The sequence below is a fragment of the Kryptolebias marmoratus genome, linkage group LG22 (genome assembly GCF_001649575.2).
Source record: "Kryptolebias marmoratus isolate JLee-2015 linkage group LG22, ASM164957v2, whole genome shotgun sequence".
In the NCBI taxonomy this organism is placed as follows: domain Eukaryota; kingdom Metazoa; phylum Chordata; class Actinopteri; order Cyprinodontiformes; family Rivulidae; genus Kryptolebias; species Kryptolebias marmoratus.
This window is the reverse complement of record NC_051451.1, coordinates 11,836,035-11,847,260: the sequence shown is the minus strand read 5'-3', so window position 1 is coordinate 11,847,260 and position 11,226 is coordinate 11,836,035. Positions and strand designations below refer to the sequence as shown.

The window sequence follows — 11,226 nt, the reverse complement described above, 5'->3', positions numbered from 1 at the left end:
CTCTCTCTCTCTCTCTCTCTCTCTCTCTCACACACACACACACACACACAGAATCTATGAATAGACTTTAGGTTTACTGGAAACAAAGGCTGGTTTGCAGGACAGCCCTGCTAACATCAAAGTAACCTTGTTACAGACGGACGGACACACGTCAACAGAATGACTTCCACAGGGAAAGTAAAAATATGTAACAAGTTGATCACTTTGGTCCTGCTAATCCACAGCTCAGAAGATTTGATCAAAAAGGTTTGTTTAAAATAAAATTACTCTATTTTATTTTGTTTTCTTTTTTCATGATAGTTTTTTTTTGTCTGTTTATATTTTATGCATGTTCTGGGTGAAATAAATAAATAAATAAATTTGGGCTCTTCTGTTAAGAAGGCATGTAAGAGTCTCAGAAGAAAAAAATACAGTAATTGTTTTGGATTTCTTGACAACACCGAAGCAACACCTGCAGCAGCGTCAGTAAAAAATCTTTCACAAGAATTGTCTCAAACACACACATTGTTGACTCAAACTACTCTCAAAACATATGAAAATTATCAAAGTAAAAGTTTACAGCTCCACACAGGTTACAGCCTATGTGCTAAAATAATTTCCTTTTCAATAAAACCTGTTCAGTAGTACAGTCATTACAAAACATATGGCTATCATAGGACCAGTGATGGTTTGTTTTTTGATTTCCCTTTTAATTTCAAGATAACAACTTTAGGGCCACCATGTTCCACGGGATGGCTGTAAGAACAGCAACATCATGTATGTTTTCCCATGCAAACAGTAAGCTGTTTATAAAAGAAAACCACACATTCAGCTTTAAATTATATCTTGAATCTACAAAGTTTGGCATCAACAGCCTGGGTTTTTTATACTTTCAGTGGTTCTCGATAAAGAACCATTGATAAGCACCTCTGTGTCACAAGATGGCAGCAAAGAGCTGTGAAATGAGTATTGTTAGGCACCAGAGAAGCTTTTCATCTTCAAGCCACAACATAAAGAGATGAGATAACCAGCACAGGTTATCTCACAACAACGGACCCATTAATTAATAATATTTTACACTTCCTTTAACTAAAGTAGGTTCAGATCTTGAGATATTAAATGTTTGTCCAAAAGCAACATGACCAACATAAAAGCTGCACATATAAGGATGCCACATCAGTAGCTGCAAGGATTTAAAGTTAGAGCTGTTTCTCCAGATTATTTTACACTCTATGAACAAAAGTATTGACCATCAAACCAGTGAAGACTATGGAGTTGGTCCCTGTTTTCCAGCTACAACTTCAGCTCTTCTTAGCAGGTTTTTCACAAGATTTCAGACTGTTTTGTGGGAATTTCTGCCCATTCCTTTTGTAGAACATACATGAGGACAGGCGCTGATGTTGGACAAGAAGGTCTGGCTTTCAATCTCTATTCCAGTTCACACCGAAGGTGCTCGAAGGGGTTAAGGTCAGGGTTCGGTGCGGGCCAGTCGAGTTCTTCCTCACCTCCGTCAGTCTTTATTAAAAGTGTTGCTTCAGTTTGTCAGGGTGAAGATAAAGCTGAGCTGAAAGGCAGAGCTCGTGGTTCACTGGCCTTCACCTGTGGCCATGAACTACAGAACATGGTCAGCGGGATCCTGGATAGAAGCTGCTGAAATGAACTTCCTCCGTTGGGTAGCCGGGTTCAGCCTTTAAGGTAAAGTGAGGAGCTCGGGGGAGCTCGGAGACGCCTCATCAAAATGAGCCAGCTGAGGCAGTGATTTGGATTGCTTTCTGGGTGCCTCCTTTTGGAGGTTTTCCAGGCTTCTTGCTTTATGAAGAAGGGCTTGGGGCAGACCCAGAACTGCCTGGAGGGGTTATACTGTATATTGTCTGTGGCCCGGGAACGCTTTGGGATCCACCAGGAGGAGCTGGAGAGTGACGCTGGGGAAAGGGATGTCTGAGTTTCCCTCCTGGACCTGCTAACTGTAGGACCCCACCACTGATTGGAAGGATGGATGGAGGAGAGGGCAGCTGGTGCAGCCCTCAATGGACTGAATGTTGACTGAATTTGATGGTGAAAACTAGGAAAGCTCTTGCATACTTCTGTGTTTGATCCTCATGTTGGATTAGAAATCAGAACCCATGACTGAGAGAAAGAATGACATACAGCAGGCAGAGAAAAGAACAAAAAAAGGAATGTCAAAACAAAGACTTTTTTTAAGAAAAAGGAAGACGGACAAAACTGTGACAATATCACAATCTGTGGTTTATTACCAAGGGGGGTTTATTGTACACTGTGATATAAATTTATATAAAAAGTTGTTTATTCATGTACAAATGACAAATACATAAGCTGTTTTCTCCATTTCATAGCTTAAATGTACACAAGGTTCTTCTCTCCCATCGCTGTCCCATAGCAGCTTTGCAACCTGGCAACACAATTCAGCTGAACACGGATAAGAGAAGCTGGAAAATCGTTTGAGTCTCTTCATGATACAAAAGGAGGCAACGACAGGAAGCACAGCAGTCTTGTAGCTCTTTGTAGAAAAATATCAAAAATAAAAAAAAATCATTGCTTAATCTTGTGTTCCAGTCAACAGGTGGTTGACTGATTGCATCTGACCGCTGTGATACAACAAAGAGAAAGCTTCTTCTTAAAGCAATTTCCTTCGGCCCGGCCCAACACTCCCAAACGCTGAGCTGGTGTGGTTAGGAGTTTTTCCTCTGTGGCAAACAGAAGGATGGTGACTGAACAGACAGCTGACCTCTTCACAGAATTAAATATCCACAATCGGCTTGACTGGGTAGAACTTGATCGCCCTGCATGAGTCCATACGTTGGGTTTGTCAAAACGCTACATGAGCAGCACCGCCTCCTCTGACACACAAAGCACTACTCTGAGACAAAATAAAGGCAGCACTTAGAGAAGAAATAAAAAAAAAAAAACATACATTTTATACAGTTGTTTGTTTCAGTCCAACAAGTAGTAGACTAATTAGAATCTTCATCAAGTAATGTTGTGGTTTGTTTAACTTTATGAGTATTTTATACAGTGCAGAATAGTTTGGATTTGATTATGTTTGTGTGTGTGTGTGTGTGTGCATTTGGGTCTGTTTTGTATGGCTATACTTCTAAGGAGTGTGCACCTTATCAGGGATGAGAAAGGTGAAGAAGTTGAAGTAAAACTCACTGATCTACACTTCTCACAGATTTACAACGCACTTCGGTGCACCAAACACTAAACGCCCATGGACGTTTATTTATTAAAAAAAAGGCTATTTCAGGTCAGCCAGTCATTGCTCTGATATACTGTAGCTCAAACAAAGACAGTGAAATCTGAATTTTTTCTTAGCCTATCTGATGTGCTCCAGAATGAAGGCAAACAAAGGCAACATGGTCCAGGTTTAGCTTTAAATAAAAACAAAAATTAAAAAAAAGCATTAAAATTTGGACTAAAAGGTCCCGATTGAGCTAAAGACAATGAAAGATAAGCTTCGTTCAGCTTGTTGATAAAAAAATGTGTGTGCAATGACAGCAAAACAAGGTCAACTACACAATCACTTCGACAAAGAGGACAAATGGAAAACCAGACTTGCACAAAGTAAAGAGAGAAACAGACACAATCTAGATTTGTTGGGATTTATGTGGATGATTTGAAGTGAAAGATCATGGATCCTTTCGACAGACAATTTTAAGACATGTTTTTGTGTGAAACATGTTGCTGTTTGCACCATATTATACAGACAGAGAAACAATTTCCAATGTCTTTTTTTTTTGCATTGAATAATGGCAATGATGGTTCTGCTTAAATTATTCATGAAACAGACATCCAAGGAAGCTGATAATTACCTCAAACATACTGCTGAACCATCTAGTGGTGGATATTCATTCCTACAATATTTTTGTGGGGTTCTTCTATTTGTTTTTCTACTGGGACTGTAATCAGGCTGTAAAGGGAACCTCTGAAATTGGACCACTTTGAATCATATTTGGAAAAAAAACTGTGCAAGAAAAGAAAAAGAGACAACTATGCTTTAAAAGACAGATGAAGTGAGTTGGACTATGGCTTATTGGCTCAATAAATAGAGTTAATACTTTATAACAGGACACTCCAACTTATTTTTGAAAACAGCAACTAAGCTGCAACTACATGACAGCACTGCAATACACAAATCAGCCACAAGAGGGCGCTTAAAACTAACGGGAAAAATAAGAGGAACCTTCTGCAGAACAGATCCAGCAGCTGAGCTATAAACAAGATCTATAATATAAAATAGAGGGGTTAAAATTGCTCAGAAACAAAAGCAGGCACGCAAATAGGTGATTAGGAGTGGCGAATCGTTATAAAAGTGTCATTTAATGTACAAGAAGAAGGCGAATGAGACCTAAATGAACGTTTTGTGCAATTGAAGGGAAGAATATGATGTACCGTGTATTTATTCTTGTGTTTCACTATGGCTCTGTTTTCCATTTGTTTAAATTTACAACAACTTGTGGGGACATTTTTTAAATCATATTTGTTTTAGTGTTTTTAATAACATTCTCACGACTAAAGAAATGTTTCAGATGTCAGTCAGGTTAATATAAACTGAGTTCCTGTAAAGTGCTTCAGAGGCTGTCTGAAATAATTTCAGACAGCCTACATAAATATGTAATTTATTTCTTAAATTTATATATTTTTTTTCTCCAATTATGTTTTTTTTTCCTTTTCTCTGTCCCGTTTAATAAAAATGCTGAAGTACCCACGCTGTGCCAGTAGGTATCAAGATCATCCATACTGACGACGTATCAAAATATAGAGAACGAAGATTCTTAGCCTGGCTAAAGGTTTTTATGAAAACATTTCTCTTTTTCTTCTTATTATTTACAATTTTCTCTCAGTTATTAACTATTTCAGCACATGGTTGTAGTTTGATGGCAACAGCATCAGGACAAAGTAAGACAGGTGCAGAAAAATTGAAAAAAAGAAGAAAAAAAAGACTCCTTTGTTGTTTTGGTTTCTAGGACACCGATTGATAGTGGGCATATAGGCTGCTACATCATCATTTATGATTTGCTCTGTATTTCCTGTCCACACAGATACACAAAAACAGGGTTGTAAAAACATCTTCACTTTGGAAAGCGCTTTTAAAGATTTCTCAGCAAACACCCTGATTGTATGTAGACGGGAAGGTGCAAACGAAGCAGAAAGTCTCCAAAAAAAATAAAAAAAAAACAAAGTTTTTTGTTGATGGGGTCTAAATATTAGGGGAAACAACTTTTGATGAATAACACAAGACATCATCATTTACTTACAAAAGAATAAGAAACCAAAATGCATAAGTGGTATGAAATGACGGACACCATCTTTAGAAACAGATGTTTTGTGTCGGTTTGGTAAATAAATACTGATGCTGTGGGACATGTAGTGGGGGGTTAATTATTTCTGTTTATCCGGCTGTTGAGCTACAGTCAAAGTGGGCTCCCAAAAATGATGGCACAAACACTGAAATAGTTCATCTGAAGTAAGAGGAAGATCCTAAAACCTTCTGATGGTGTCCTTCACTTTCTGTAGTTGCCCCTGAAGACATCATGTCATCATGTCATCATGTTGTCACTATGGTGTCACCAAAACTGCCATTTTTGAAACCTACACAAATACGGTAGACTTTGGAGGCAAAGTCCAGGAGAGCAGAACTGAAAATGTACTGTATATATGGAGAAATGTGTACTGTTGAGGAATAAAATCATTTTAATTAAATAATGACCATTGGCACACTGATCTTAAGGGATAGATTTTGCTAATGACAACATGATGACACGACAAAGCAGAATTAAGTCAAAAATAATACAGTCAGATTAGTTCATATGTAAGGCTTTTCAGTACGTAAAACCTTAAAGGTGTAGTCCTTGTTTCTCTTCCTCCCGGTCAGTGCTGATGGTCCGCTCTGCTCTCAGGACGTTCAGAATTTGGTTGCAGCCGAGGTTTTCCGCGCTGACCGAGCGTAGTCGGAGGACATCCTGACAAGTATAGCGATACAAGCTTGTGTGTGTGGTTTTGGTGTTCCTTGTGTCCCATCCCCCTCCCCACGGTTTGTCCCCCGCTCACTGTGTGTGTGTGGACGTCTGCTGTGTTTCTGCCGGCACGCAGTAGTTTGGCTTGTCGGACGCCCTGAAGCCCGGCAAACACACACACTGGTAGGAGCCCACCGTGTTGATGCACTTTGCGTTTTTACACAACGACATCCGGTTGTTCAGCTCTGAACACTCGTTCACATCTGTGGAGAGGCCAGAGGGAAAATGAGAGTAATAATTAAAAAAAAAAAAAGAAAATGTGCGTTTGCGTTCTGCGTGTCCTACCGATGCAGGCCATGCGGGACAGGTCGAGGGTGTAGCCGTCGAAGCAGTCGCAGGTGTAGCCCTCCTGAACCCGGACACATCGGCCGTTCTCACAGCCGTTCAAGATCCCACACTCCTCTGCTTGCAAACCCTCAAATGCTCTGAATGGATCTGTTTAACAAACAAACAATACTCCATCAGACCACAGCTTTGAGGCACTAAAATGACAGAAATTACTTCAGTTAGAAAAGGACATTTTAGACTGAAGTTTATTTCTAAAGAGACTTTCTATTTTAAAAATATTCTAATATGAAGTGTCCTCACTGCAGCGTGGAGACTTTATTCTTAGTTTACCAGTTTTCTAGAACAAAATGGCTTGTGAACTACTTTGGAATCTGCTGCTTGGTCCCAATAAATTCCAACGATGAGTGAATGAATGAACAGTACAATTACATATTCCAATACATAAACTGGTCCATGTGTGGGAAGAACGGGAAGCACAGAGGTGCATCTGCTGAGATGTTCCTCTTTGTTCAGTAGGTTACGTTCTGGTATTTGAGATACTTGGCTGCTTGAACGCAATTCAGCGCTAATATCCTGCGTTGCAGAAAATGGTTTTATGAGCAAACAATATGGCCGCCTACCTCCATACAGAGGGGAGCAGGAACCATGCTTAAGTGCAACAGAACCAATATTTATAAAGGAGAACCACACATAGAGCTGTAAACTGGTTCTTGGATCTAAGCAGTTACTTTCATAGGTTCTGTGGTTTTTGCTTTAACAACCTGTGTCACAAGATGGCAGCAAAGAGCTGTCAAATGATTCTGAGTTTAAAGCCAGAGGTTTTCATCTTCAAGTCACAGGCAGGTGAAATAATCGACACTCAGTATCACACAACATCTTTACCTGTTATTAATTATTATTAACACGTTCTTTAGCTAGGTTCATCTCCTGAGAGGTGAAATGTTTTTCCAAAAGCAACATGATCAACATAGCAGCTGTACGTATTAAGATGCAGCATCAAAAACAATAAGGGTTTCTAGTTCGAGATGTTTCTGCAGATTATGTCCGAAGTGCACAAAGGGAGAATACAGCTCTCCTGACATGGGTTAAACCCTGAGCTGCAAAAAGCATCCATTCGGCCGAGAGAAGCTGGTAGCTGCTAGAACTGACACAAAAAGAGGAGTTTTTTACTCAGAGTTACTTCGTGGACAAAAATATACCAACATTTTGTCTGAATGAATTACGTTCCACAAACGAACTGAACTGAGATGAACTGCAAAAAAATCCTCCAATTCAGGTGTGCAAAGCTTGTTGCATCAAACCCACAAAGACTCACTCCCTGTACGGCTGAAAACAATCTGCGGAGCCTGCAGATGCACCAAGACATGCTATGGGAGTAACACAAGCCAGTGGAAGAATTCAGTACTGCTGGATGTTCTGATGCAAAAAAAAACCTCCCAGCATTTATGCAGATATTAGTTTGAGATGTATTACCCCACCTAAATATGACTTCAGTGGCATCTTTCAGCAGGCGAATGCGCCCTGCCACACTGTGAAAACTGTTCAGGGGTGACGAACATGCTAATGAGTCGAAGGTGTCCCTCTCAGATCACAGTGCCTTTTAGCATCAGTCGAGTGTGCTGAAAAAGCAAGTCTGAGCCCTGAAGGCAGCTTCCAGGCGTACGAATATTTGCTGCTAACTGATATGACCTGTCACTTTTTGGTGCTTGTGAAGTCAGTGCCTTTACAGGTCAGGAGTGTCTCACAGGCATGAAGGGCATCAACACTCCCTGGGTTTTTTTTTCACAAAGTGGTTGTGAATGACATCAATTCAATACAGAAGTAGCCATTTCTGCAGTATGGGGAGATGTCAACGTGTGTTGAAGTACTTTTCTTCTTTTGATGTAAAGTCTGTGGGGTAAGAATGATACTCACACTCTTCATTCTCATAAAAGGTTGGGGCAAGCTGCTCCTCAGGTGACGGCAGGTAGTCCGGACTCTCTTCATATACGTGAACCGGACCGGCAACAAGAGCGTCGTTACCGTACGGACGCCGCACCACACCCCAACGAATGTTACACATGGTTGCGTGGTCCTCTGAGGTTGTAAAAACAATAAGGGGCAGACAGTGAGGAAGACAAAGACGGGCAAAAGTTTCAGACAAGTAGATAAACACAGCGCTGGTGTCTATTGATTGATGCTTTTTAGTCAGTCACATGTTCACATCTTGTCATTTAGATTTTTAAAAAATGTATCTCTCATCAGAAAAGAGAGAATTTTTCTTTTAATAAATTGTTTTATGTTGTGCCCCATGGATCTCAGCTGTATTAGATTTTGTTGTATTTGGTTTTTACTTTGGGGCTTCAATACAGTACCAGAAATAAAAGGAGTTTAAATGGATAGTCTGGTCAATTTTGAAGTGATGTTTTGTCTAATAGCTATCAGTAGTTAGTTCCTTATCAACTGTGACATGAAGCATAGAACAAGGCAAAAGTCTTCATCCAGTCTAGGCTAAAGGCTCGCCAAACTAAAATTTGGTATGGTAGTAGCTAAAAATCATCCCCAACTTATATTTTAATGAAACATTCAGAAAGTAATCCCTGGTTTAAAATCTACAAGTTATTTAGATTTTGTGATTTGACCTAAGTCAAGACGGCCATCATGACCAATTGATGTTTGGAAACACAAAAACGACTATACCTCAGCCAGACAGGGAGCTGAACTTTGGTGTGGTAGTACCTGAGCCCAATTCACAACACATGCTCTGAGCACAACACATCTGCTCAAAATTTTGGCAATAACTGTTGGTGTCAACCCTGTTTGTCTGTTAGCAAAATGTCTCATGAACCACTGGACGAATTGTAATGAAACTCTCAAAGTAATCACTAGATGTACGTCTACAACTGATAGTAGGCGCAAGTCAAGATGGCAACCACAGCTAATTAACACTGACAAAAACAAAAATGGCTATAACTCAGCCAAAAGTACAGATATTGAGCTAAAATTCAGTAGTAGTGTGTTGACAGTAGCTGAAAGTCATCCCCAACACACACTCTGAGTGATAACAGATGAGATTCAAAAGGTTTGACCAAAATGCCTATAACTCATCCCGTTTCATCATAAGATGATCCCAGTTTAAAGATCTGGCATGAAAGGTGTTCAGCCTTTAATAATTTAAGTGACAGGGCCGTTCTCAGTGCCGCGCAGAGTTGTAGCAGTGTGTGTGTGTGAAGAGTACTTGAGTTTTTGGGGGGACACAAGGCACAGTCCATGCCCCAAGCCTCTCCGTACTGGCAGCAGCACTCCGTGTATGTGGTCTTTCTGTCGGGCTCCAGCGGGCGTGTGCACGTCTGGCTCTGTGTCACCGTCTGCCAGCAGATACCCTGATAGTCCGTCTGCTCCATCCCGTGTTGCTCTGCAAACACATCCAGTGTTACCGTCCGCACAGTAATGTTCCTCAGAAGCTTTGTTTCCACTCCAGTGTATCTTTATGTCATACATTGGAACACCATGTTGCATTAATTATAATACTACATCGTGCTAGAGCAAATACAAGGAGTTTAAAAATTACATTCTTTATATGATTGTAGCAATATTTACAGATACAGTAAATGAAAAACAAAGATGTTACTGCTTTTACTAAAACAGTCCGTGCTAATGAAGTGAGAGTACCAAGCCGCCATCTTGCTAGGTGTTACGTGGGATCCTTAGTTACTGCCAGGATGGGAGCAAACCATAATTACAGTATCAGATAAAAACTCAATCAAGGAGACCAGTGTCTTTCCATTAATTGTTATAATTATGAACCTGAACTTCATTACGTGGGATTACGTTTATTTTCAATAATACAGAGTCTGTTGCACTATTTTAATATATTAGGGGTTTCTGCTTTCTCTAAACTAAACTGCTATAATTCCTGTAAAGCAGGGTAAGAGGCACATACCATCTAACTGAAGACATATCATCAATATTAGTAACTTAATGTCTTAACTATTAAGCATTAGTACACCAAGCTAGTTTACATATTTTAAATATCTTGTATATGCTAAATATTTGTGAAAAAAGCTCAGTTATACATGTCTAAATGCTGAAGTACATGGCATTTAAGGCTGAAATATTTCCTGAATTATGAGGAAAAGACGACAATATGTAAGTTTCAGTTATTTGTCTGAATGTCATTAACTACAGACACTGCTGGCACAGCTCTGGTTAAACTATGTAGATAAGTAAAGTACATAATTAATTAAAGTGTACTGGTCTGACTACAATGACTACAGTACTTTATAAGTTTATCACAGAAGTAGTAGTACAACAGGTTGGCATTTTGTTGCCATTAATGCTTCACAGAGTTTGGTGGGAGGTGCATCGCAGCATACTTTTGTCTCCTTTTTTTACAACTTGCATGATATATGTTTATTTAAGTAACAAAGCTATTACTATGCATTTCTGGACTGATGAGACAGCATACAGCACACACAAGGCATTAACAATGTGTAGTTTTGACATGTAAACAGTACAGAGTGATAAGCATAGCACCTAGCAAGATGGCAGCCACAAATCTCGCCTAATGTTGTTAAGTGGCTGTTCCAGTGTATCTTAGTTGCAGTGGTTTCGCTGACAAGGCCTTCAACGGGCAAACTTTGCGGCAAAGCTTGTGACTCTTTACAATTTCTGTAAATGTTGATAAAACTTACATGGGAATAATATCACGGCTAGAGGAATTATAATTATTTTCCACTGGGGAAATCTTACCAGCCACATCATGAACCAAGACACAGCGGTTACTGTTTGGGTCCAGCACCATGGGATGTTTACACAGGCAGATGTATGCGCCATCAGTGTTCTGACACTGTCCACCGTCACACAGCGACTCATCCAAACACTCATTGATGTCTACAGGAAAGAAAAGCAGACAGAACAACCAATCAGACACCTTCAAACACAA

At 39.9% G+C, this 11,226-nt stretch overlaps 1 protein-coding gene across 4 annotated transcripts in view; it reads right to left on the bottom strand.

Moving 5' to 3' along the window:
- Window positions 1–2,205: 2,205 nt before the first annotated feature.
- Window positions 2,206–11,226, bottom strand: part of ltbp1 (latent transforming growth factor beta binding protein 1) — a 114,527-nt gene continuing 105,506 nt past the window's right edge. For all 4 annotated transcript variants that reach the window (XM_017430894.3, XM_017430912.3, XM_017430903.3 and 1 more), the window contains 5 exons: window positions 11,034–11,174; window positions 9,520–9,696; window positions 8,217–8,378; window positions 6,300–6,449; window positions 2,206–6,217 (listed from right to left, as the gene is read on the bottom strand). In XM_017430894.3, the coding sequence (XP_017286383.1) occupies window positions 6,045–6,217; window positions 6,300–6,449; window positions 8,217–8,378; window positions 9,520–9,696; window positions 11,034–11,174 (803 nt within the window). In that variant the 3' untranslated portion in view covers window positions 2,206–6,044. The remainder of the gene's footprint in view (window positions 6,218–6,299; window positions 6,450–8,216; window positions 8,379–9,519; window positions 9,697–11,033; window positions 11,175–11,226) is intronic.